General features: G+C 37.8%; 1 protein-coding gene across 3 annotated transcripts in view; it reads right to left on the bottom strand.

Moving 5' to 3' along the window:
* The window catches only part of LOC124144187 (rho GTPase-activating protein 6-like), a 116,165-nt gene continuing 88,321 nt past the window's right edge, over positions 1-27,844 (bottom strand). For all 3 annotated transcript variants that reach the window (XM_046513471.2, XM_046513472.2, XM_046513470.2), the window contains 10 exons: positions 26,840-26,993; positions 17,165-17,293; positions 8,553-8,694; positions 8,175-8,256; positions 6,788-6,992; positions 5,678-5,884; positions 5,263-5,414; positions 4,662-4,844; positions 4,276-4,373; positions 1-3,594 (listed from right to left, as the gene is read on the bottom strand). In XM_046513471.2, coding sequence (XP_046369427.2) covers positions 2,874-3,594; positions 4,276-4,373; positions 4,662-4,844; positions 5,263-5,414; positions 5,678-5,884; positions 6,788-6,992; positions 8,175-8,256; positions 8,553-8,694; positions 17,165-17,293; positions 26,840-26,993 — 2,073 coding nt within the window. In that variant the 3' untranslated portion in view covers positions 1-2,873. The remainder of the gene's footprint in view (positions 3,595-4,275; positions 4,374-4,661; positions 4,845-5,262; positions 5,415-5,677; positions 5,885-6,787; positions 6,993-8,174; positions 8,257-8,552; positions 8,695-17,164; positions 17,294-26,839; positions 26,994-27,844) is intronic.

Below are 27,844 nucleotides of genomic sequence, written 5' to 3'. Positions count from 1 at the left end.
TTAGGTTCAAAGTTTTATTTTTAAAATTATATATTTTTGCCCTTTTATAGCATAAACAATATATGTGTATGGGCGAAGCCATACCAAAAATTGAGCTAAGATTGTTATGCTAGATAATCCTCATGTTCAAGACTTCCTATGTAGTTTAACAGGACATTGTTTACAAGTGGATTGATACTGTTACCATGGAAACAGGCATTATGACATAATGGGATACGACTATTATGTAATGGTAAACAAGACACGGTCAACATGGAAACATCAAACGTGTTATGTATAGACTGTTAGGAGATTCTTGGTAGCACTGGTATTTGGATGAAGTCAACACGGAAACCAACATAAACAAAACATGTCACTAATATAACATCTAAATATCGTGCGTAGAATTAATTTCCGTCAATTTTTATTAATGTGAAAATAATATATTCACACCAAAAAGCTGAATTTCCATATTAGTAATGACTTGATTTGACATGATATACTGGCTCTTGTAATACTGTATAATTTTGATTTATTCTTCTGGCCAATGTTTATATACTGAAGGAATAAAGTAAGGGAACAGCAATACAACTGAAGAGATTCTCCTGCTGTCTTCAGCATGAATGCCTCAATTACTGAAAAAAATGAATTAAAAAATCAATGCTACTATCTGGCATGTTCATAATATTAACAGACAACCTCTGGTAACCTATGATATATACGCAATATCAAATCAATTATGATCTTTCAAACGTTTCCTTCTACATGTGTTCCTTTATTTATTTCCTTCAGTATATTCTAACAAAAACGAAAGATATTTTAAAATATAAACAGACATAAAAACAGTCCAAAAAAATTGTCCTCAGAATCATTACCTCAAGAATAAGTGTCTTAATTTACCTTAACTTTCAGATTCTTAGAGAAAAAAAAGGTACTTTACTTCTTTAAGTTTAAGGAGTGGGACAGGGATCAGTATTAAAACAATGCAGTCATTTTGCTGCAATCGGAAAACCAACAAGTTCATCACTTGGTTACATGCAGTTGTTAGGGAAATGGTATATCAATATTTCATTCAGTGTGATGATTTTTATAGGCTAACAATGGTAGTCCGACTAGAAAGGCATTTCCTGAGTAAAGCTGGGTAACATAAAGGGCATTCATTTATATGGTTGCCATGGAAACTGAACATATTATATTTGAAAAAAAACAAAAAACATTTTATTTTACGAATGATGAAATAGCACTGACATATAACTACAAAACTGAAGCTGAAGTACCGGTAGCCATTTTGAAATGTAAATTGCTATTTCTAGACATAAATCTTTGATTAGCATTGTGTTACATTTTGATTACAGTCTGATTTTGATTACTTTGCTCTGATATGTTAATATCCAGCATAATATCATACCAACAAACTCTAACCTCAGTTAAATTACTGATGTTCACATCAATACCAAGATGATGTAAAAATACTTATGAGAAATATTAGAACAATTATGAAACAAATTCCATCAATATATAATCAACCATTTCAAAAGTCATCAATCCACCACTGTGGCCAATACAAAATTAAATTAGAATCTTAATATTTTCTTCGGTTGAACAAAAATGTTTTCAGCAGGTTAGATATTGCGTATTTGTCATAACATATGCAATATATTTATATTTGAAGTTAGATGTGTCAATGATTGTGTTGAGTAGTAAGGAGGTGGTACAAGACAGATACAGCTGGTACAAAAAAAATCCCTGTGATTTCCACTGTACAGACTGCCATGTATCACTGGTGTGTCATATTTATTAATATCTTTTTGGTAACTATGGCAACAACCATTTCTATGTACAACTATCTTCTCTCCATCACTTTGGCACATATGAGTTGATTATTTTGTACATCATAAATAACTCTATGATATATCTACAACAGCTCTTTTCCTTCTGCAAAGCATCACTTAACATACCCTCATATCTGAGGTATCTAAGTAGTCTTTGAAGCACAGGAACATTAAACAATCAGCATTTTAACAAACTTGAAAAATGTATACATCTATTCCGAACCTCTGTTAATATAAAACAAATAACAGAAATTTGCATACAGTCCAGTCGTTTCAGATGTTGCTATAAAATTGCCCACTTTTATAAATACACACGACCAATAATGGGTGACTCATGGTGACATGTTTTTCATATGAATGCGAAATGAAAATGGTAATTGTACTGTTGCACAGATGAAAACAAATTTTCATAATGAATTATTGCTTTTATAAAAATGTTAAAAAATCTCAATGTTATCAAAAGTCGTAGGTAAAAAATTTAAAACAGCAAATTCTGAACCAACAGTTTCCTAACCTTTCCTTCTCTTGTCTCAGGTACAAGAACAAAGATTGTTAATATACAATTAACGATTGCACTTTTATGACAGTGGGGGCAGTTTTTGGATTATTTACAAAACAAATCGCTGGCTCAGCGTGTTTGCATACATACATATATATATATATATATATTCATATATATATATACACACACTACAATCCAATCATCATATTCTATTTTTGCATAGATTTCCTTAGTGTTTAAATTGCAAAAACAAGTGTTAATATGAAAGACATTATGATTTAGATTCCTGTCCAAGTGGCACATTCAAACCAGCTGTATATTGTCAACTAATTTCGCACAGTGGTTGAGCATTTGGTTTGTATTCCTGTTTTGTCACCATGGAAACACAACTCTGAAATCATTCCCGGTCGCTGAGCAGTGGAGTTTATGGAATACCTGTTTTTCCAAATATTCACGGATTAAATCCAGCACATCTGTACAGCAGTGGTAATATACCACAGAAGTCTCATATTTTTCAAATATTTGGAATTGCACATTCTTTGCCCATAACACATCAGCTTTCATACAAGCGTCTCTTGTTCATAACCTTCCCCTTTCTTATCAGCTGCGATCATTTCCCAGTGGCGCCACCGTTCCCGCTGCCACTCTGCTGACCCGACAGGAGCGTCGTCACCTTGGTTGAGATTCAAAGGTCGCCTCTGTGACGATGACCTGCGTATTGGTCGAGGTGAGCTTGTACTAGAAGATGGAGGTGACTGATTCGACCACTGTATTGAGGTGTCCGACCCCCCTGGACTGTTTGTTGAGGACAAATAGCTGCTGATGCTGGAGCTGCTGTTCTCTCGGAGATAACTCGGCTTTGGAATGGACAAACTGTGAGAGTATCCCTCGGAATAAGGCCGGTCCCCACGTATATCCACGTGTGGTCGTAACAACACCTCAGGACTAGAACTGTCTCTCGAAACCTTCACCATCGGAGTTCGAGATGTTCGCTGACTCCGTGATACTAGTGGACTAGTGGTCTTTTCAATATTTACACGCACTTTGGGTCTATCATCACTGGAACTTGCAGTCCGCCGTTCCTCTATAACAATCCCTGGCTTTCGCTGAGCAAGTGGGGTGCAAGGGTCGGCACTCTTGGAGGATCGGAGTGTCTGGTGGACACCCATGTAGCCTCGGGAGTGGCAGAGGAGGTCGGCATCACTGCTGGGGGAGTGGGGCATGGAGGGCGAATCACTGTCGTCAAACACACTCGAAGACGTGTCCGGGTCAGGTTCAATCCTGGAAAACAAATCAAAGACATTTATATATTGGTATACCTACGGTCATAAATAGACACACACAGACACAGACACAGACAGACACCCACACAGACAGACACTCCCACACAGAGACATACCCACACAGAGACACCCACACAGACGAACACCCACCCACACAGACACACCCACCCACACACACACACAGACACCCACCCACACCCACCCACAGACAGACAGACACGCCCACACAGAGACACCCACACAGACGAACACCCACCCACACAGACACACCCATCCACACACACCCACACAGACAGACACCCACACAGACAGACACCCACACAGAGACACCCTCACAGACGAACACCCACCCACCCACACACACACACACACAGACAGACACGCCCACACAGAGACATACCCACACAGAGACATACCCACACAGAGACACACACCCAGATACATACAGACACAGACACAGACACACACAGACACACACAGACACACACACACACACACACACACACACACACACACACACACACACACACATGTCTGCTCCTAAGTGCGAGAAGTTCCAAAGCGACGTTCAATTCCATTTCACCTCAACTCACTATACATTAACATAATCAAATCCTCGTTCTCCAAATAAGAGAGACCTGGCATTCATAACACGTTTGGCATCAGCAACTTTACTTACACAACATCATTTGCAAGTTGTTTGAGAATCTTATCTGCAACCTCTGGGTTCGTTTCCATTAGCAACCGTATAACATCGTCATGTAGATCAGGGGGAATCTGGAAAACAGAAAAAAACAAATACAACAGGATGCAAATATTATTATCAATATTATGATTATACGAATTAAAAGACCTCCAATAACATTTTGAAGAAATAAAATATATATTTGAAACTGAATTTTTCATTTCTTTCTTTCGATCTACCAACCTGAACTTTGGAGCCAGAATTTTGTAAACACAAAATTGTCTCAGTTCACAAAGATAATTTAACATAACATCTAGACCTAGACAGAAAATGGGTTCCAACTTGTTGGAAATTGTCTATTGTCATAATGTTCAGCTTACCTCATACAACTGACAATAGTTATCGATCATCTCCTTGACGACCTCTATGACCTCCTTGCTCTGCTCCGCATGTTCCGTTGTTTCCACCCGGAACTCCTTGTCCGGGGATGACTTGGCTTTGTGGAGAATGTTTGGTCCGAACAATGTTGCCAGATTATGGGCGTCCATTTTATTCCCAGAGAGCTGGAAAATGTGAAAATAATGAATAATGATTGGGCATTATTTCATATGTGCTTATCCCATTTGAATAAAAACCTCTACTTGTGATAAATAAATAAATAAATAAATAAATAAATAAATAAATAAATAAATAAATAAATAAGCCTGTATGTCATCACATGGAAACAGAGTTGTCTCCCTTTGCCATTCACCACATGATAAGTGATTGAATATTGCTCAACGGAGCATCAGCGAACTTCCAGCTATTCGAGCACGACACCACATGATGTTGTCGGTGCTGTAACTGTCTCTCTTTAACTAAACCTAATACCATATCTGACACCATTTGTTATGTTTGATAATAACCCATGACCATTTACTCAGAGATGATGTCTGTGGGAATGTGAAGCAATATTTGGTTATTCTTGCTCATAAAACATACCTCGTTTCCATGTTCGTCTATAGTATCTTTGGAATGTTCGACAACCTTCGCCAGGAACTTCAGCAGTGCCCAGAATGTGTCACGATTTGGCAGCGGCAGTAACGACACAAGCAACCTCAATGCTGACAACCGCTTCTCTACATCTTTTAATTCTGGTAGGAGATAAAAAAAAGATTTTTTAACAGAGGTTCATAAGCCACTCTCTACAGCAACAATCACCTAAAATGTTTCACAGAATTACCATTTTCCTTGCAGTTTAATAACATAAGGTCACACATTTTTTATTTATCATTTCACGGCCCGCCATCCCAACTGAAAAGCAGCCGGTCCACGAAATAAATTAAACATAAAATATTTATTTTTATTATGTCTCCCATAGTAGTATATACCCTGTTATGACTACCATGTGACCTACTTCTGGTGGAAATGAAAGGCGTGTACAGATCCCGAGTGAGGAGTGGCTCCGGCAGATCCCGAAAATATTCCTTCAACAACGCCCCAACGTCATGAGGGTTGTGACTTTCATTTAGTGTAATGCTCTTCCCAGTATCGAATTCTTCTTGTAGCTGTTTCACTCGTTTCTTGGACGAACCAACACGAAAAATACCAAGCACTTGCAAACCTGAAAAATCAGAGAAGACATTATTCATACTGATGGCATCATACATTTAATGTGATTAGTTGACAGTGAACATGGAAAAGCTTTAGCTTATCACTAGATGTAATTTCACTGGTATTTGTACAGCATTTGAAACAGATGTCCCACAAACATTCAATTTAAGAATTCTATTTTGTTTGTTGTTCATTTCTCTCACCACCTACTGTCGTTTCATAGGTTGTCAGACATCATATGTTTTCGGACGGCCATGTTCATCGCGATTACTCGTGCTATAACTGGGGTGTAGCATCACACAGACATTCTAAATACTCAGATGATGGCTTGTTTTTAAGAGAAAGTTGTCTTTTATAAGTGAATGAGATGTCTTACAGTTACTCATGTGATTAGAGAGAAAACTATGAATGTTTCTTCAGCGTCCGAAAACCCATAACACAGGGATATGATGTGTTCGATACAAAGTTGTGGCATAATTATAAGCCTATACAAGCTCTGTTTGTGAGAACTTTATTGTCTTCAAGTTACAGATGCCAAAGTGGCCCCGCCTTCCGTTTCCAAAATCAGGTGATTAATATTATGAGCAACGTCATATGCCATGGATGACCAGGTCGAGGAGTCTGACCACCCATCAACTTAGTCGCCCTTGTACGACAAGTATAAGTTACTGCGATCTCACTCTTACCCAGATTCCCAGAGGGGTTGATGGGTGAAATTATTAAGAGAAAATTAGCATATTTGGAAGAGTGTCACCCCTAGAGCTGCCATTACACTGTTACACACAAATTTGATTAATTACCCGAGAAAAAACTCCTCTAAATTTTTCCAGCCTAAATCTTGTTGCAGAACAGTGTATGACACCGTCAGCAACAAACTACTCTCAAACTGCACTGTAAGATAACTGATCCTCACCATACGTTTCTATATGTTTAAAACAGGAATTGACTATCAGAGGAACTTGAGGCGCCCCTGTGGCATAGCAGCTTTGGTTGTCTCCCCTTAGTTCTGACAGTAGCATGGCAGGCTGTGTGAGAGACAGGGAGAGGGCATCGATGAGACTAGAACTTGTGTTTCGACTACTTTCCGATTCCGACAATGAATCTGAACTTCCTCGTCTCTGAAAGAAAGGAAATTTTGCACATTAAGAAAAACACAATTATTTTCGCTCAATCACCATGGCAGAACATACAAATACCACTTCTAGCAAGATAATTGTTGATCGATTATAATGCTACATCATATTTGTCCATGTTATTGGTTATAGTATTAGATTTGATGAAAACTAGGTTCATGACTTAATTTAGACTAACATCTAGCCTCTGAAATGAACATATCTTACAGAAAAAAAACGTTGTTAAATTATGTTAATAAAAATATAATAAAAAGGAGCCTAGAGACTCTCTTCATTTTCCTGATACTGCAGAAATCTAGACTTGCATTATAGAATTATAGACTTGCATTAGGGTCTGTATGACAAACTAGACTTAATTGTATCAATGTGTTTATTTCTTTACATGAACAAAACTAGCTTGTAAAAGTACACTAAAATATATCTATACGTTTCTTTAATGGCATATCTCATTTTTAACTGCTATCCTTATTCCTTAATCACTTCCTGAACCAAAATCCCAAGTAACCTTAATTAGTCAATAATTGCCCAATGCAATCAATTACCTAAGGAATTCTATGACATTGCCCCATTACATCAATCCAAGTAACCAGGTGTCCTGTCAATATTCACTGGAAGTGCTTGACATATTTCAGGCACAAAACGGAGGCCATCTGTCTAGGTCAAGGGAGATAACTCATCTCTATGAATTCCACAGACAGAATTCACAGGTGTAAGATTGAGTAATCTGTGCTATCTGTCATGTAGATCATGCTTCAGTGACCCTACTTGATGGCCATACATAATATGCAATCACTTTATGAAATCTTACTGCAAGTGATATGAAACTGCTTCAGGCAGTGCAGCTGGGTAATCAACTACCATCACTATAACCTAATAAGTGGTTAATAATCACAAATATTTCAAGACTTCCGTTTGCCCACTTGGAACATTCCATAGATATTACTGATTTCTTTTAACAGTTTTGAGGAAAAGAAATATACCAAATATTTATTGAATTCATATTTTCAGTTTACATTTCCGATGCCCAGCAGCTCAGGAAACCTTTTTATTTCACTTTGTTTTCAATTTGATTTTTTTTGTTTTACAACAATGTAGACGTTTCTTCATATCCTTAATGGTTCAACCTGTCCAGCTGTCACCATGTGTGACAGGAAGTAGCATGCTTACCCCATGAGAAGGATTGTGGGATATTGTGCTGCCGTTGTGGGGAACATTGTCCAGAGAGCTTTGGGAGGAGCTGCTTGATTTTCTGAAAATAAAACCATTAATACATAAGAATGTGTTAAAACATCTCTTCCCATTAAAATAATCTGATATTATCTGGTATGACTTGAAATCATATTCATTCATTCATTCATTCATTCATTCATTCATTCATTCATTCATTCATTCATTTTCCTTGTTATAACATTTCATTCATCTGTCAATCTGTCCAATAATCCATCCATCCATCCATCCCTCCCTCCCTCCCTCAAAACACAAGGACCAAAGATACTGTAAAGTCCCACACAAATCTCCCACAATGCAGCACTACTGGTGGCTCACCTTTGACCATGAGGAGACAACAATACATCAGCACTTTCACTGCGGACCTTTAACGATGTCGATGGCCGACTACTTTGTCTTTTATGAACTTCTCTGTCGTGAGCGATACACTTTGACAGCGGGATTCCAAACACCAAACCATCTGAAACAAAATATTACAATATTAAAAACAAATAAGACTTCAACAAGCATCTGACTGACAACACTTGGAGTCCTCTACAGTATTGTCAACTAAACCTCACACATCAAGCACACTAAATACAGCAGTGTGAAAAACTGTCACATATGAATTTTTTTTCAAAATACACGCAACTCCAGTTAACTTGTGTTGTAATTAAACCAAGGATACCGTATTCAACGTAATAAGCGCCCAGGGCGCTCTCAAAATTAGAAATAGGGGGCTCTTTTTAGAATATCATTTTGGTGAAAAAAACAGAGTTAAAGGATAAATTTCTTGGTTTATGCTGACAGCCTGAATTGTTTATATACGACAGATATATTTTTCCAGAATTTAATTGCCCATAATTTAGGGTGCATATAACACACGAGTGCGTATTATACGCGAATAAATAAGTCTTGTGTACATTGATCAATTGGAAGGGGTGCTAATTGGGATTGTTCACTAGCCAATATATTAGCAAATATTGCCGTGGGCGCTTATTAGAGTGGGGTGCTTATTACGTCGAATACGGTACTTGAAAACCAGTTTGTTTATCAAAATTTGGCCATGCTGAATTATTGCCATTTCTCGACTACATGTTGCATCCCACCCATGTTTGCCCATATCTCAGCCTCCGTAATGTCCCCTGCTCCAACATTAAGCCGACCCACACTGACATAACTGAGCTACTGTTCAAAGCAGCTTAAACCCAGCTCACTCACTCTAACCAGTTTTGTTGCTATAACCAAATTTCCAATACTATAAGAAGCCAAACGACACTTACTGTCTTCTCGAAGTTGATAATGAAATGATTCAAGTCATGAAAGATATTTTCAATGGTTTATCATCCTAACATTTTCCCATGGTTTACATCATACGGCTTCATATCACCACATTTCAGTGTTACTGAGTGCTTTCATATCACAATGTTATTAGTCATATCAGGCAGGCGTTATAGGCAATATTTCCCTCTGTGCAAATCTTGGCATGGGTCTGTTAACATCCTGGCATTCTACTCACTCATCTTCTTAAAGTAATTCCCTATTTGAAGACTACAATATGTTATCCCATCCCTCTCACAAGATCCCTTCTAATAGGAATATAATGATTCAAAACCAACCCCCGCACAGTTAACCATCCTGGTCTTAGGGAGCTATTTTTCAGTGTCACTAGGTTGTGTCAGTCCCTGGCTTCACAGACTGTACTTTTACAATGTCACATTACGATTATGACCCCATTGTTTATCTCAGCAAGGGGTCTATCTGAAAATCCCGTCAGTTTTAAGAATACCACAGTGGATATGTTATCATTGCAAGATATTGTGAAAGATAGGCTCCATATGGATCAGTTACTGTTTGTTCTTTACAACTACTAACCACTGCTTGTCTGACACTGTAGATAAGACAATAAGAGTATTAGGTTTAATACATCACTGCATGAGTTGTCTGATAATATTTCAGATTCATATCATTGTTAACAATATTACTTAACATTATTTTTGCCAGATAATATTTCAGATTCATATATCTTTTTACAAATATTACTTATCATTATTTTTTGGTGTTTTAGTAACATATTTTTTTTTGTTATTCTACATAAGCCCTTACAATTGAACAAAGGCTATATTTTTATTCATATACTATTAAATATTAATATTATGGAAATCATTATTTTCACTAATTAAAGAATGTTTATTCAATATTCAATGAAAGCAACAAATCATTAATTAATTCATGAATTAAATCATGCCCAAAAGATAAGCTGTCATGAGGATAATGTGCCATTTACTGGTAGTTGCACAATGTTTTGTTTGTAGAAAACATCGAAGCAATTTCACAAATTAGGTCACAAATTAGGTCATTCCTATCTCTTTTTATAAATAAACATGAACGTACAGGACCCAGACTCTCACTGAGTACGTAATTCCAGGATGTAACACTGATTGTGTACAGTGAAAACCTAGAAGTAATCTATTACAAGAGTTTTGACAGTATGTTAAATATCAGGTTCTCTCAATGTCATAAATATAAATTTACAAACCTTTTATTGAATACTGAAAACTTGAACAAACATGGATAAACAGGTGTAAATGATGTTACCCATGACCTCACTCACATGGCATATCTTGACCTGATAGTATCAAATTACCAATATATCCCCAAATGATACAGGCATTTCAAGTAACAAGGTACCGTATTTGCTGTAATAAGTGCTATGGGCGTTTACCAAATTGACAAAGAGGGACGCTACGAAAACCCTAAACAAGTTACATGTATATTTTACACAGGGCCACGGATAGCCATACTATACTGACTGTACTGATTTTTTAAATGTAATCAGCACAGTCAGTATAGTATGGCTATCCGTGGCCCTGTGATATTTTATATTCAGATCCTCTGTAGATCCACTGAGGGCAATGCTGCTCAACAGTGCTAAAAGTGAAGGACAGACTTGCTCTCTACTAACAATGGACACAGTTGATGGTGTTAGTTGAGATACTTTGAGCAGATAACTGACAGCAGCTGTTCTGTTTAATAAAGAGGGCGAGATGACGATGTTACTTCTGCTTATAGTTATAACATGACACTACCCATGTGACAGAAGGTTTCAGGAAACAAAACAAAACAATATATGTTAATCTGACTCTGCCATCAATATGTGTTTCTTTATTCAGGCAGTCAAAATATAGGGTTGATTTGTCATTTTAATCTTATTTCAAAAAAATAATTATTTTTGTTCTTTTAAAACAGTATTAATTTGCTTTTGGCATCGATATGTGTTTCTTATTTCAGCCCATACATAAATGGTTGGTTGGTAATTTAATCTGTTTAAAAAACATTCTTCTTTAAAACAAAACTCTTCTTTAAAAAACAGTATTTTGTCAGTAAAAGCCCGCTTTAATATGAACACAATCATGATATCTATAGAAAATTTATGCCAGAGGCCTACAGTCTGGATAATACTGGGCTGGTGATAAAAGCTATGGTCCAACTGGGAAAAACAACCAAGCAAATTGGTTTAGGGTAAGGGGCTCCAAATTAACATTGGTCATAAAAACAGAAACACACTTTTTTGTTTTGGCCTAAAAAGATAAAGACATCACATCATTTTTAAATTGCTAAATAATGAAAGAGCTTGAACAGTTTTGACAAACACCAAATAAAGGCAACTGTGAGCCATACCATCTTGTTATATAGTAATACCTACATATTAGTATAGTGGTGTATACTTAGTGACCTAAATATGTTATTACATATTTCAAGAGGCAATACATTTTTTATATAACCTCTAGAAAATCGCTTCTGCAATATGCAAGCCATGTGAAATATGCTTACATAAAGTAGAGATTGTGTATTTAATAGTCTCCTTGCACTGACAGTCTGATTTATTGAGTTACATTTTATGTAAATGACATATCGAATGTCTGTCACTATGTGCCTAAAAAGTAACACAATCTTCCATTCACTGTGTAGCTTATAGTGACTGAAACACACAAGGTCCATAACATTAAGTGTTAGATCAGTAGTGAGTGTAAATTTAAAGTTACAAAATATTTTAGGCATTCAAGATGATTTTGAAATGCCTCAGATAGGACAGAATAATTAGCATAGATAAAATTCCTGAGTTTTCACGGTCATGTGGGTGACTACATTTGGTTGAAATGTGATATACGTTGTATTGTGTCCTCAAACATACATGACATTCACACAATATTCAGATTCTAACGTGATTGGTTAGATATTATTCATATACACAAAAGACAATGTATCGTGATATGATTTACAGTGTGAAAGGAAATAAAATATTAAAATAATTTCAAAAGTGGAATGAAATGCATTAATAATTTAGTTGGGACAGAAACTTGGCATATAGTATCTTAAAAATAAAGTTAAGTTATCGTAATTGAATGTTGAAAAAATTAGATAAGAATGTAGAAAGCATATTTGTTGATTTGTTAGCAAACATGAAAATGGAAAATAGCACTAGTCTTCTAGTACAGCGGATAGAGTGTTTGCTCATTTATTCAAAGAGAGGGTTTTATTCCCACGTGTGTGATGACCTTTACTGGTGTCACCCACAATGATATTGCTGGAATATGTCTAACTCACTCACTCACTCACTATCATATATGGTCTAAAATCCTACTTGTACCACATGAGCTGGGACTCGAGCTGATTTGGTTGCCATTAAATCAGCGGTGTTGCCCTAAGCGTGACAATGACATCTCAGTCGAAAAGAGATTAATGACACTCATCAACACAACATATATTCTTTCCCGACCTTGAACAAGAAAGGAAAATCCTCACACTTCTTTAGTAAGCAGCCATTTTAAAACATAATGCATTTGTTCAAATGACAAGTCATTATTACTTAAAAATGCTGAGTGTTCAAATTTCCTTAACAAAAAACTTTCAAATCTCTTCTTTAACACACATGTCAATACAAATAGCATGTAAGTAATAGTATAGTATTATAATAAACCTAAAATAATCTAAACCTAAATCAAATAAGAATAACATTGTTTTAAGATTTATACTTTTACAAACTGTTGTATCATGTTTTAAAAAAAGAATATCACCAAAGTAGGTGGATTATCTTACCTTCCTAGTCCATAAATATAATACATACCTCTAGTCAATAAAAACATTATATTACCTATCTTGTCAAACATTGGCCCATCCCAGCTATTAGCTATGTAAACATTGTACAGATCTTTCAACCAGCAAGGTCACCAGTTCCGACCCTCACTCTGTGTGTGACCTACATATGATGACAACTGAAGCCATAATTCTATTATCACTCCGGAATTTGGTCATGGGCTGGCACTCTATACCTACACCATACCTATGTTTACTATACACCTGTATATCTAATGTCCCCTGACACCTGCAGACTTCAGACTTTTATAACAATACAGATGTGTTTGTTATTACACCTGATGTAAACTGATAGTTTTATCTGTTACAAAATGTGTTTGTATTTTTTTAAGTTGTTCACATGGAGCGGTAAAAATAAAGGTGAGATATATACACATAAAAGCTTTTTGAATAACATCAGTAACTGGGTATGATATAATTTCTCAAACTAAAAGGTTGACAACCTAAATAACACATTTCACATTATACACTAAGTGGACTGTTAACAGTGTATTTATAAGGTGAAGTTGCAGTGCATATATTCAAAGAGGTGACAAACGGGATCGGGTGGTCAGGCTCACTGACTTGGTCAATATTGTAGATCATGATGTTGACCACTGGATTTTCTGGTCCAGACTAGAATTTTACAGAACGCCAACATATAGCTGGAATATTGCTGAATGCTGAACAAAAAAAACCAACAACAAACAAACAAAACTCAAAAGAAGTTCAAGATCACCCTGATTCTTCTGCCATGACAGATTAACTATAGTAATATGAAAGAATAGGATGTTCTTTAACTTCTTTAGAATAGAATAGTTTAACTGTATATCACTTGTGTCATCTAGGACTATTTTTGACTTAGTTCGTTCCTTGTATTCCTATTTTTCAATACTGCGCAAATATCCTATGTCCAGAGATAAATCTCAACCTGCTGAGAGGCTGACATTTCCCTAAGTTTGCTGCAAATGTCAGTTTAAATTCCCAAATTGGAATTACAAATTTCACAATTCATGTGATATAGTAATAAGTAATGTTATGCCTTTGAAGAGACAATTTCCACTTCACTGACCAATTTGAGCAAAATAACAATACTTTCACAAAATGCTTGCCAAGGACACTCAGTTTGGTATCCTCTGAGCTCCAGATAACTTTTTGAGCAATTGAAGTTTTACTCTAGGGTTTTGATTTTAAATGAAATTATGTTTTAGATGTATATAACTGTTCTAAATATATAGGCTTGACTCGGAAAGTAAATTAGCTCATAATTGTGTTTCGGAAATTAGCTTGCATGCATTGAAAGTAATTGAAAGTAATTGGGTTTTGAATATTTCGGTGGGTATTTTACGCAAATACGCTGCTTATCTGTAGCTCTGTATCCTGGATATCCTGGTGTAGTCACAATGTATATAGTTTGAATAATAAATCACCTGTGTTACTTTAAGCATGTCACAGATATAGTTCAGGTATTTCCCTCACACAACCACAGGGGCTATAAGTTATGTTGAACACCTTAACAGTTTAATAAAAAAATGTTTTACACCTATGCAATTGTGAACACTACCCACTTGACCTATATTCACCTCAAGTCAAGCCAGTGGCACATATTCTTCATATCATGATTGCCCGAAGGCTTCTGGGATAGGGTGAATATCATTCGTATCACACCATCTCTATACTAGCTCCAAATCACCTTGACTAGAGGCCGTCAGCCTTGCCCTCTCTTTGGATGGAGGTGTCTCACCGAAGATGTTTGAGATTAAAGTGGATTAAAATATGGATTATCATAGATTCTGAAAGTGCAACACTTTCTGGTGAAACCAATACAAGCTGATTGAGCATGCCTGACCAGGGTCAAAGGTTAACATGAAAGTTTAAACTGTTGACAGTGGGGAGGGTGTGTGTGTCGGGGTGGGGGTGGGGGTGGGGGTGGGAGGGGGAGTGTTTATATAGATTAGTAGGTGTAGATACTGCTAAGATTGGGATATTGGGTACTGTTGCTAGTATCTGCCACATGTTTCTCGAGTTAATACCAATGGGTTAGATCAAACTAGCTGATTGATAATTTTGACTTGCGGTTTATGTAACATAACAATTTTTTTGTAAAAAACATATTTCCAGATTTTCACTAATCTTGTCACTAACAGCCTAGTGGGAGGTATATTTACATGACAAAACATTATCGTATTAGATAGGAAAATGACTTTTCAAAGTATAACCGATAATTGAAAGAATGATTGACTATAACAACAACAATAATTATAATAAATAATAGATAAATAATATTTTAATCTTTTTTTGAAAAAATAATTAACAATAATAAATATAACAATAAATTTTTCTTTTATTTATACATGAACAAATTCCCAAGAGACAAAGATGAGTCTATCGACTAGCCCCTGTCCTAACAATACTCAGGTAAAGTTGGTGAGCTAATGACATAAATGATAGATCCACCCTCGAGCTAATTCTATTTCAACTGCCCACATGACCCCAGGATGTTTGCCCTGACTGAATGTGGGGGTGGATGTTTTTGACCTATATTCTTGACTTGGGAGTGTCAGAATTCTGTTGAATGAAATACCATTCAATATCATGACCATGATATACATATACATTATTTACCAGACATTCTGCTATGATATATGGCCATATCAGTTTCTGTCTGAATTATTCATGCTTTACATTAAACATTTTGTTATCATTGTTATTCAAGAACTATTTTTTTTTGGACAATATATTGTTTCACTCAGTGGGTACTGATTCTTTGTTTGTTTGTTTTCAAGTTCTGTAATTTTAATATGTGGTTTGAAAATATTTGCAATATTTCTGAATATTCCTGCTTTCTCCTTTGACTTCATAAATAACTTGAGAGCACTGAATAAATTTGATATCTATACAAGACATTCATTCATCAAACTGAAAATAGATTTTATCTGTTCAGTAAATTATCACAAGCCTAACACAGTAGAAATTTTGAAATGATTTAACCACAATAACATTTTGAAAAATCCTATAAATGTACTTAATGGCTTGCGCTACACTACATTTATAAATATTTAACACATTGTAATGCAAGAACTTAAACCTCAAAATACATTTAATAGAACATTAGTAGCAGTCACGTGGAAAATAGTTTCTGTCGCCAAGGTCAAAGGATGACTGGGGGAATGACATTTCTCATGCACCACCAACCACAGTTGTGGGCGTGGCAGGTCCTTGTCGCAAACATATCGCACCCCTATAGAGTAAGCTTCAATCACACACCAGGTCGTTCTATAAATCTGTAGCCTCTCTTTCATTATCATACCCTTAGAGCCTCTGTTTCATTCTATACATATCAATAACAGTCTATTGAAATAACAGGGTTTGCTTGGAAGGACTAGTATATATATATGACAGTAGCACAGATAATGGCAATTGTGTGGCTGAACAGTTTCAGTAGTGTTTATTACAACCAGGTGTAGGCCTTTTTACATACTTGTTTGGTGATAAAAAGGACAATACATGTATATCTTATAACAACCTTATTTTAAGTTGGGAACTTTGCAGAAACATGGTTTTGAAAATTGATTTCTATATTTCTGTTTTTTTAGATTTTTGCAAATTCATTTTTCAGAATGCTAAGCAATTGTTTGAAGAATGTTTTAATGTTATGAATTTTTAAAAAAAAACATGAGTATCTAAAAGCAAATTACCTTCTTTTATAATTGTCAATTCTTCCTGAAGAACCTTTTTTAACACAACACTGTAATTCATCCAAAATTGATATGCTTGAAAATAAAGGTGCAATATTTTGGCACAATGAAACCAACCTTTTGGGTTTGAATCCTTCTGTTTTTCTTTCTCAGCTAGAGTATCCAACAAACCAGCCAGATTGGCCGACTTTGATCTTCTTTTCATCGACAACACTTTCTTTGACCTCCGATTGTCATCAGAATCTCCTGGAAACAAAATAACTTGTCCTTATTATCATTATTAACATTCAGATACTAACAATCATCATAAATACTATCATGGTTCTGAGCATGTATTTCAATAGTCACCATAATTATCAGTTGTCACAGGAATAGTGTCTTATTATATTGGTACTATCACAGCTGCCATTGCCACTAATGGTCAAATTGTTACCATGAGTGTTAATTAAGCAGGCATGTTAATATTTCATATAAATTATTAGTCCAGCTATGGTTGAATAATTTAGGGTACCCCCTTTCAGCCGTTACCCTTCCATCCTTGAGCTGCAGTTACCATATTCCCCCATCCGTTCCTCCATAAGTTTTTTTTCTCTGTGACTACTTAGTGCTACGGTACTGAATTAATGTGTTCCTAAAGGCTTAACACATCAGCTGATCATATTTATTATTTTATTATTTGAAATATACAAATACCAACAACTACTGAAGTGATAGCTAATACTAGATATCTGTAGCATACTACTCTCACGGTGTGCGTAAGTATGTGCACGCGTACGTACATGCGTGTGCGTCTTCCTATTTACGCGTATCCAAATTCTAAACATTTTAAATGTGTTTATGTACAAATGACGCAAGTGATCCCCACAAGCGAATACCCCGTTCTCCACATTTGTTGATGACGCAGAAACACCACAGATGTACGCGCAATGGAGTGTGACACGTGACATACTTCGGGCGCGCCTATTGGCACACAGTTGTGTCGACCATCATTGCGATCTATCGGTAAAAACCTTTACACGATGCCCGAGGCCAAATTCATAGTAGACCTACTTTAATACTCCACATATTTTGTCACACGACATCAAAGCCAATGTGTAAATCGATGAAATAAAATATAGCTATAAACGTAAGATTTATATTCATGAATTATTGACAATTGTTTCTGGACTAACTAAATACTATAACAAGAATTTATTCGAAGCCAGTGTCACGAAAGTGGTAAAGATCTACGGCCTGCGTTACTTTGAGATTTCCACTTGCATAAAACTGAAAATATAGTATAACCGAAAGGCTGTCCAAAGTGGCGTAAAACCATCCCACATACTCATTCAGAATGGTTAAACATGGACTTCTGTCTGAGGCGGGACTAATTTTGCAGTCTGCGCTTCAAGATTAGTTTCTTCTCAGAAAGCGGGGCGGGTGGTTAGCCTCGATGCTACATCGTTTGCTCGACAAGCCGAAGGTCCGGGTTCTTTACCTACATGGTGTGTGAAGCCCATTTGTAATTTCATATACATATTCCCGAGGCACGAGTGTCCACAAGCCTTTTTAATCAAAGGCTGGGGTTTTGATATAGGCTAGTCGACACGTTTGCCTCGGGAAGATGGCCGTGATATTGCTGGAATATTATAAAATTGGCGTAAAACCTTACTCCCTCCCCCATTCTTCTCCGAAAGGGTTTTGGGGATCCACGACATGTTATTTTTTCAGAACATGTAGCATGTCCAGTGAACAAGGCTTTGGGGAAAAAAATCATCATCATTTTCGGGAATATTATTTTTCCAAAACAATCCCACATTCCCTTCAGTATAACAAATGGTCGGCCCATTTTCTCCCTGGTTGTCAAGATGGCTGCTACATGCGCTTTCTGTAGACGTCAACAGATATATCAAAAGCTCTTGATCTTTATGCGTCCAAAATACCCTCATGTAAAGCTCCCTGTGGTTTGGACTACACAGGTCCGTGAAGATGACCGACCCCGACAGGCGATACATCACCCCCAAATATCCTCCCTGTTTACCACAAATCACGGACCATTGTTGGCCGCCCGGTGTGTAATTCCCCGCAATCCCCTCCTGTATGGACCGTGAAAGTATGCTCAACGAACGTGCAACCATGCAAGAGAACGCTCAGGGAGGAGACCAGCATAGATAATGCACTATACTTATGTCCCCTTTCATCTCACCACTTCTACAGAAGCAGAAACACAGAACATATTTAGGAACATGGAGGTAAACGTGAGAAACCGTCATATCTGATAATGTTCAAGGCTAATTTGAGGACAAATTCGACTTAAATTGTTGTGAATGTAATTGCGAGAGTGGGTACTAATGTTTCAATACTTACATACTATTTCGAAACGCTTGGTTGATGATAAACGATTTGAAAGAAATAATTGTAATTTTATAGTCCTTTGATTTGCTCTAGCAGATTGATATCATAATATGACGTATCCCAGAGTGCAGTTCACACGTCATTGTGCCTATCGAAACTGCGAACGTTCTAAAATATCATTATATTATTCCCCCCCAACGTACAAAATCATTCAATGACGAATAATAAACCTTTAGATGAACAAAGTTGTTTTCAAAGTGCCTCCGTCTATTTTGAACAGGTGCGGGTGACGCAGTCGTCTTAGGCACCGAAAATCGCTGCGTGCAGAGTTGCGTCCCTTGGGAACGCCAGAAACCTATGATTGTGGGTTCGAATCCTGGTTCGCCCCCATTATGTTTCTAGGTTTGTCAGCACCAAACCCGTGCTCGTGAGTTTCACCAAAGTGGTAAACGTCTGAGACCTGCATCACTTCGGGCTTTCCTCCCACATCAAGCTGACACGCCGTGATATAACTGGAATACTGTACAGAGCGGCGATAAACCCAACTAACTCACTCACTCACTACTTTGAAATCCAGGTGTGTCGACAATGAAGCTTGGAATCAGAGGGAATATATGAGAACAGCCGAGTTTCTCGATAACAGATTCCTATAGTATTTAAGAGACATTCCGCACGTCGAGACATACATTCTTTTTGGGATAAACGTCTTCGGCATACAAATATAATGTCTGCTGTATCCGAAATTCAAAGACCTACGTCACATTCTTCAATTATTTCAACGCTGCTTCCTGGAGTTTTTGTGCATCCGAAAACACCCTATTGTCACCTTTGAGATGCCATTAAAAGAAGAATATATAACCCTTGTCATTTGTCATTTATATTCTCTCAACACATCGCGGATGTTGGAAAGACATGTCGTCTTATCGCCTTCCTGTCGCCAGGCGACAAGTCAGTAGCATGACTGCCGGAGATGCCTATGCCAGTCGAAATGATGACAGTTTTAAAACCATGAACTATTTTAAGCTAATTTTTCATTTTTATCTTGACACCGTGACCACCTTTTCGACTAATTTTCATTCCGTGACGTTTTAACGCCTGCATGTTCTTTTGCAACTAAAGACGACCACGCTTTGTAATTGTCAACTTCACAATGTATTCAAATAAAATATGTAAATGCTTTTCCGGAAATAAAATTTTAATACTAAAAAGCTGTCATGACGTGAATGTAAGATTTAGAAACTCGGTATTAAAAATAGAGTTAGCAATGACTGGGTAAAACTTGAACTTCCTTGTATTCATACGCGCACCTTGTACACCCATATAAGGGTATCACTGGAGCCCACACGAGATATAGTCCCTATCGGTAGTTCGTTTGTGTGGGCGTAGTATGTTCATCGTGGTTCGAAACAAATAAACAAATGCAAACAGGCATAGACATCGAGGGAGAAAGCACGTGGCATTCCAGACAAGAACAGAATAAGAGCCATCCGCGGAACTACATACATTCGGTCGTTTCCGCTCTATTCTCTAATTTGAACCCTTTTAGTGGTATAGGTAGCGGCCATTACAAGACCCACAGCCAAACCAGCGGTCATAAGTGAAATGAAGTAGACGTCTAGTATCACGTGATAATTTGAACATGTCACGTGATATATAATCAGAAAATTTTGTAAATGCCCTAGACATGATGTAACTAATGATGGACGTTTGAGACCATTTACCAGTTGACTAGGTGTATCTAGAAAGTACACTGCTGCTCCACGCGTGCAGAAATAACACAGTTTGGATCAGCTGTCAGGGTAATATGACAGAACAGATATGCTGACGACGACAAACACGTACAAGCACCTGCAACATGGGCGGTACACTGATGCGAGGGGGGTTATAGGTTGGGGGTCTCGAAACATTACGCCGGGGAGAGTGACCTGCAAGTTCAAAGATGAAGGTCGCTTTGACGTTCAGGTTACCATTGTATACAGACATTCACGTTCGCTTTCGTTGTGTCAGTTCTAACTGTAGTCCTGCACCATGACCGTGGAATATATTTATTTTATGAAAAAATAATAATCTAGAAATGCATACAAAAGCAAGTCTAGCCAGCTCAAGCTAGCTCTATTCCACAGCATAGGGAAATCAGCATAGGGAATTTTTTATATTTTTAGAGTCAAGAAGGATATTGTGTAATATAAGATTTCAGAGACTAAATGTTAGTCTATTCTAACTGGTGCACAATATGGAAGCCTCACCGGTCTGTATTCTGGCCACAAGTGAATGTGTTCGAAGTGTCTTCTGTGATGATCACTTCCATCAACATAAGTATTGTCCTTCGTCCCACGTTTAATATGTATGACCAAAATCCTCCCATATTCCCTTTCGTATCAATAACAGCCACGTTATTTGTTTTGTTTGTTGTTTAACGCCTCACGCAGCAATATTCAGGCTATATATGACGGTGGTCTGTAAATAACCAAGTCTGACATCATGAACATCGATCCACGTGATTGGGTTACGAAGACATGCATCAACCAAATCAGAGAGCCTGACCACCCGATCCCCTTAGTCGCCTTATACGACAAGCGAAGTCGCCTTAAAGGGCAAACTTGGGTTGCTGAAGACCTATTCGACCCCGGATCTTCAGGGGTCAGACCATGTTAAAGATGGCAAGTCATAGGGATGTCTATATTCGCATCTCCGTCAAAAGAGAAGGATAATAAAACAGACAAAATTGAAAAAGAGAATAGTTTCTACAGTGATCGACTTCTTTTATTTAAACCGGAACTTGCAAACCGCTTTGCGCAACGGAAAACATAATACGCAATTGCCAACTGATCATATACAGATGTAACTTGAGAAGTCTCCTCGATCAACCTGAAGACCACAACTACCTTACAACCTATTACTCCATATGCTGTGATGTTCCGTCAGTCCATCTCCCACCTGACAGGTGTTGCATGGATTGGTACCACGTGGTAGGTAACGCTGCTTGTATGGTTTGACGTGGTGATCTACGGCCTCGACCCACTGACACTGATGACAGTATCAGCTTGTACAACCCGTATGTATGTGTGTTTCTACCTTGTCACCTGGACGACAGTCCATCAATAACCTCTTAGCCCACGACATTCATGTCCAGAGACCTCAGGAAGAACCTGTTTTGCGACCATGCTATACGTCTCTGTTGCGTTCTGTCGTTACTAATGTCTTGCGAGTCGGGGAAGATAAATTCAGTTTGGCGACATTTCTCAGCAAATTTGAAGCAATATCAAAGAGATTCCAAGTCTTCTATTGTCTCTGTGTAGCTGATACGACTAATATCTAACTCGTTCACTCTTATTCTTCTGAGAATCGAACTGGGTCCTTCTGTATGACGCGCAAGCGCAGTAACCACAAAGTCACGTGGTCGTATTCAACAACAAAAACGTTTCTTTTACTTAACCCAGCTGAAAGTATTTGAATCTCATGACGCCACATTTTCCTGTTTACGTAAGCATGTCTTGATGACCTTGCGACATACACAATTGTTTGTTTGTTGTTTAACGCCACACTGAGCAATATTCAAGCTATTTGACGGCAGTATGTAAATAATCGAGTCTGGACCAGACAATCCAGTGATTGACATCATGAGCATCGATCCACGCAACTGGGATACGATCACATGCATCAACCAAGTCAGCGTGTCTGACCACCCGATCCCGTTATTCGCAAGCATAGTCACGACAAGCTTGGGTTGCTGAAGACCTATTCAAACCCGGATCTTCACGGGTCACGCACTTGGTTGAAGGTGCCTATCACAAAACAATTAAATTTCACAATGCTTTTTTCCGTTCGCCTTTTAGCCAAATGTGTGATGTGACCAAGCTTAATGTAGTCATAAGAGACGCTTTATCCAGGAACAAACAAAGCATCTGGTTTGGTGTGAAGAAATATCATAAAAAAAACTTTAAAGCCTTAAACACATCATGACAAGCGGGAGACAATGGCTTGTTCATACTGCACTAAAAAGCGTTACCACAAAGGTGCACTGTCTGCAATACAGTCACGCCCAAACGGAACTGTCATCGTGTCATCTTAGTACAGCTGACTCAAGTGACGTAACAGGTTTAGCTTCTTGAAGCGTTTCAGGCAGTTTAACCTTGAAGTCACCTCACAATGATATGAATGAATAAACATGACACTGTAATACTATGCTAAATGCTAATTAGTTTATACGTATCCCAGAAGCCCTTGCGCAATGATGACCTGCCTGACGTCCGATATTTCGCCATTATACTTGTGATGGCATGGGTTTACTGAGGTCAGGGGTCAGAGGTTGGATGTTGACCTTAGGCGGAGGCATATATCAGATTAACAAGAAAAACTGACATTGTGCTTAGTTTTCCGCATTCCTTTTTCAAGTTCAGCTGTACGCCCTTTAGTTGAGGGAAGGTAAAAATAACAAGAAAATCTTACTGCTCATCCTCGCTTGTCCGATATACCTCTATTTCCATTCTATTATGACATATACCTTAGACCCATTTGCCACTGCAGCTTCGTTTCGGAAGTGACGGCACCATCTCCATCTCTCTTATCTATTTACATAGCATAGAATTTATCTCGCCCATGGGTGTTATTTGATTGGGCGATTATTTTGGCGTCGTGCCATTCGAATTAGGCTCAAAACAAAATTATGGCAGCGAATGAGTGCAGGCTAATTTTCACAATAGAATGGAGATATAGTACACTGGATAGTCGGATACACAATGATAAGTTCTGCAGTGTTCAATGCAAATGTTTCATATCCAAAACATACGACACAACGTGAAATATTGGTGGGTTATCCTAGAATAATCTCGTTTACAGATTTGCGGGTGTTATTGAGTATCTAATGCCCGGAAAGTTTCTTTGGAACCGACAGCGTTAACGTGAGTGAGTAGGGCTTTTCGCACCTTTTAGCAATATTCCAGCAATATCACGACTGGGGACACCAGAAATTAGCTTCACACATTGCACCGATGTAGGGGAATTGAACCCGGGATTTCTGCGTGGCGAGCGAACGCTTTAACAACAAGGCTACCCCACCGCCGCGACGGCGTTAAGGGATACGTAAGGGATGTCACGTATAAAACAAGTCGCCCCTATTAATGTTCCCTTATACAGCCCAGTATACTTATAGATGAGGTGATTCTCTAGACAGGGGTATGTAAATGAAGTCACAGCTTCGGATGTTCATGTCAGGGATTATGTAATATGATATGAAGTATATCCCCCGATATTGCCATACAAGGACACGTAATAACTCACAGATGTGAGGCATTAGTAGACTTGTCATTGCAGCAGACGACAGACATAATTTACGAGTGGGGGTTGTACAGACAGGTATGCGGGTCATCTGGAGCGTCCCTATCTCCCAGCACCATCGTGGTAAATTATTATTAGCACGTCTTCCTGTCTCATATAAAATGGACGTTTACTTAAGCTTTTTTCTCGAATATGCGTTTTCAAAGTGTGTCTTTATTCAAGTACAGGGACCGCTTTCATTTGACGAATTTCATTGTTCGTCGGATTTTTATAATAAATTGAGGAGCTTGATACGATTATTACTGTTACTGTACTGTACTGTTAGTACTGTTGTTGGTTTTTGTAGCTAAATAGTTCTGTAGAGAAACAACGATCATTTCGACGAATAAATAATCAATCTGTTGGATCCTAATTAAGCAACACTATTCCAATCGTTCCATGATACACAAAAATGTCTCATGTACATTTAAATAGAATGGCATATCTGATTATCCCTATCAAAAGTGGAGTAGCATATTCGGACACATAGTAGTCACAGTGCTATTGATGTCAAACAGAGTATTCTACACATGTCAACCACGCATCTCACGTGTTGTAACACTTATACTGTGCCACGCAATATTGTCAGTTGTATCTCGCTTTATGGTCTAAGATCTCATGAAGAGAATGAGGACCATGCTCGGTTGTCCATACGATGGCCTTGGAAAGTCAATGCCTTCAACTATGCCGCTAAATCCATTCCCTATGGTGCCCAGAACACATGCAGATGTCCGAAACCTCCTACAATGCACCTGGCATCCGGTATGGCCATGGTTTATGTTGTCTTGGAATGGAATCAATGAGAAACATTCGCCGTCCAAGAAAAGCGTTCGACATTTCTTTCCCAGATTGACGCCAGAAGAACGACCGTCATGTTATTCCCACAGTGTTTTGAATTATCTCCCTGGACAATAACACGTTGCTTTTATCGACCACCAGGTGTCGCTCACGGTATCTGTTGGCGATTCGGACATGCTTCAGACGAAACGTTTGAGTGCCCAACACGTGCTTTTAATGTGGGTTTCTATACAGGTGCGCGGTCGTAATTACTTCACCGCGTGGTCTTGACAAAATGGAACTAATTGGGAGTTTGAAGTGACCACGCTTTCATCTCTCGACTGGTCTGATTTGATAATGTCCAGCGTATGACTGCTTCGCCATTCAAGGGGCAACAGGCTCCGTCAATGACCGTTATTGACTTCTCCATATAGATTAATGTACATGATGCAGAATGTGCTCTCATGCTGGGCTAACACAAACCTTTGATTGAGGCGATAACGGTAACACGACCTTAATGAGACTAAACAAGGTCACTCCATTTAGGTGTCAGAGAAGCACAATCAGGACATTGTCAGTAGCCTATGCTATATTCATAAACTACACGTGCACGTCCTTGACCCTCAAGTGACAGTGACTCATGTGACCCCACGCGCATTACATACATTCGAGAAACAAGAGGAAACATCTAATTAGAAAAATACAAAGTGTAGAATTATTCCTACTTAAATACACATCGTACAGACCCGTGAAGATCCGGGTTAGAATATGTTTTCAGTAACCCATGCTTGCCGTAAAAGGCGACTATGCTTGAGGTAAGAGGCGACTATAACGGGATCGGATGGTAAGGTTCGCTGACTTGGTTGACGCATGTCATTGTATCCCAGTTGCGTGGATTGATGCTCATGATGGCAATCACTGGATTGTCTGGTCCAGACTTGGTTATTTACAGACCGCCGTCTGAGTGTGACGTTAAACAACAAACAAACAAATAAACACATCGTAAAAAATAGTCAGTTTATGATATTGTTTTACTTCATGTGTTTTCCTCAAAGGCCAGATTGTAAAGGGGCTTGTTAGCTCTTTGTAAAAGATGTGTATTAAATTTTCTTGTAAAAATTCCACACACAAAAATAACGCCAGAGATTTAATGTCTTGATCATCTGCCGAAACAGATTTCATGGAGTGTAAAAGTCAAAATACTAATGAAAAATACATAAATGGATCACTAAAAATGAGCGATGACACCAGGTGTTCGCGAAAAGGGTAAGCACCCGCCAGTCAGACTATAAGATAACCTTTAAAAAAATGCGATGGGACGTTGAAGTCAGATGTTAGTCTCGATTAGTTCATAGTCTTTCTTACCTTTGGGAACAGCTAAAGGACCAATGTCCACAGACTGAAGTTTGGGTACAGCTATTTTCTGCAGCGCATCTCTTTCCGCGTCCGTCAGTTGGAGTAAACTGACTGGTTTTAGCACTACTTTCCTTCCGCTCACGCTGCACCACGTACAAGAACCCTGCAACAACAGAAAGAGGAACATATTACACACGGTAGGTAGCGCTTCTGGCGAGAGTAACCAGTGTAAAGACGGTTACTCGTCAATTAGTCTCACGACAGAGCTACAGATGCAATGAAATATATAAGTTTACATCAATAATATGCTCGGAAACAAGATGTACGAAATTATAGCCATCCTGTTGTAAATATTATATGCAAAATATGTAATACATTGCTGTTATACCACCAGTGATGGTTTATGGAGAAATAAAAACTTTTGAAGTTCTGAACTTTCTGCTGTGTATGTTATCCGATGGGGTGGTGTGATCAACTGAATGCAGACTAATATTTTGTCTTTCAAATTTAAACAATAAATTGATATTGTTTTGTTCAAATGCGCATCTAGCTTGTTACACCTGCATATCTGTATGATCTAGACAAGTTTTGACCAGTCATGAAATCACGTGCACATATCCTGTCAAATAATGAAGCAGTCAATATCAACTGTATTTGTTTCCATATCTATCATTTCAAACAATAAATACCCCTTCATAATCAACCTTTGACATTTTATGTATACAGTCAACTACGGTTATAACGAACACGCTTATAACGGGTTGACCGTTATAACGAACTCATTTTTTAGTCCCGGCCATTTGATGTATATATGCTGTATACATGCTTATAACGAACTAAGGTTATAACAAACTAAAAGTAGTGGTCTCTTTGAGTTCGTTATAACCGTAGTTTACTGTAATAATATAATCAAATATGTAATATTGATTGGGTTTTTGTATCTACAGGAATGTAAATTATGTATGTCTGTATATATGTATATATGAATCATAATGTTTTGTCTTTTAAAATTGT

This window comes from Haliotis rufescens, unplaced genomic scaffold (assembly GCF_023055435.1).
Source record: "Haliotis rufescens isolate VD_foot unplaced genomic scaffold, xgHalRufe1.0.p SCAF_7, whole genome shotgun sequence".
Taxonomy (NCBI): domain Eukaryota; kingdom Metazoa; phylum Mollusca; class Gastropoda; order Lepetellida; family Haliotidae; genus Haliotis; species Haliotis rufescens.
The sequence above is the reverse complement of the archived record's forward strand: the minus strand, read 5'-3'. Positions and strand labels throughout refer to the sequence as shown.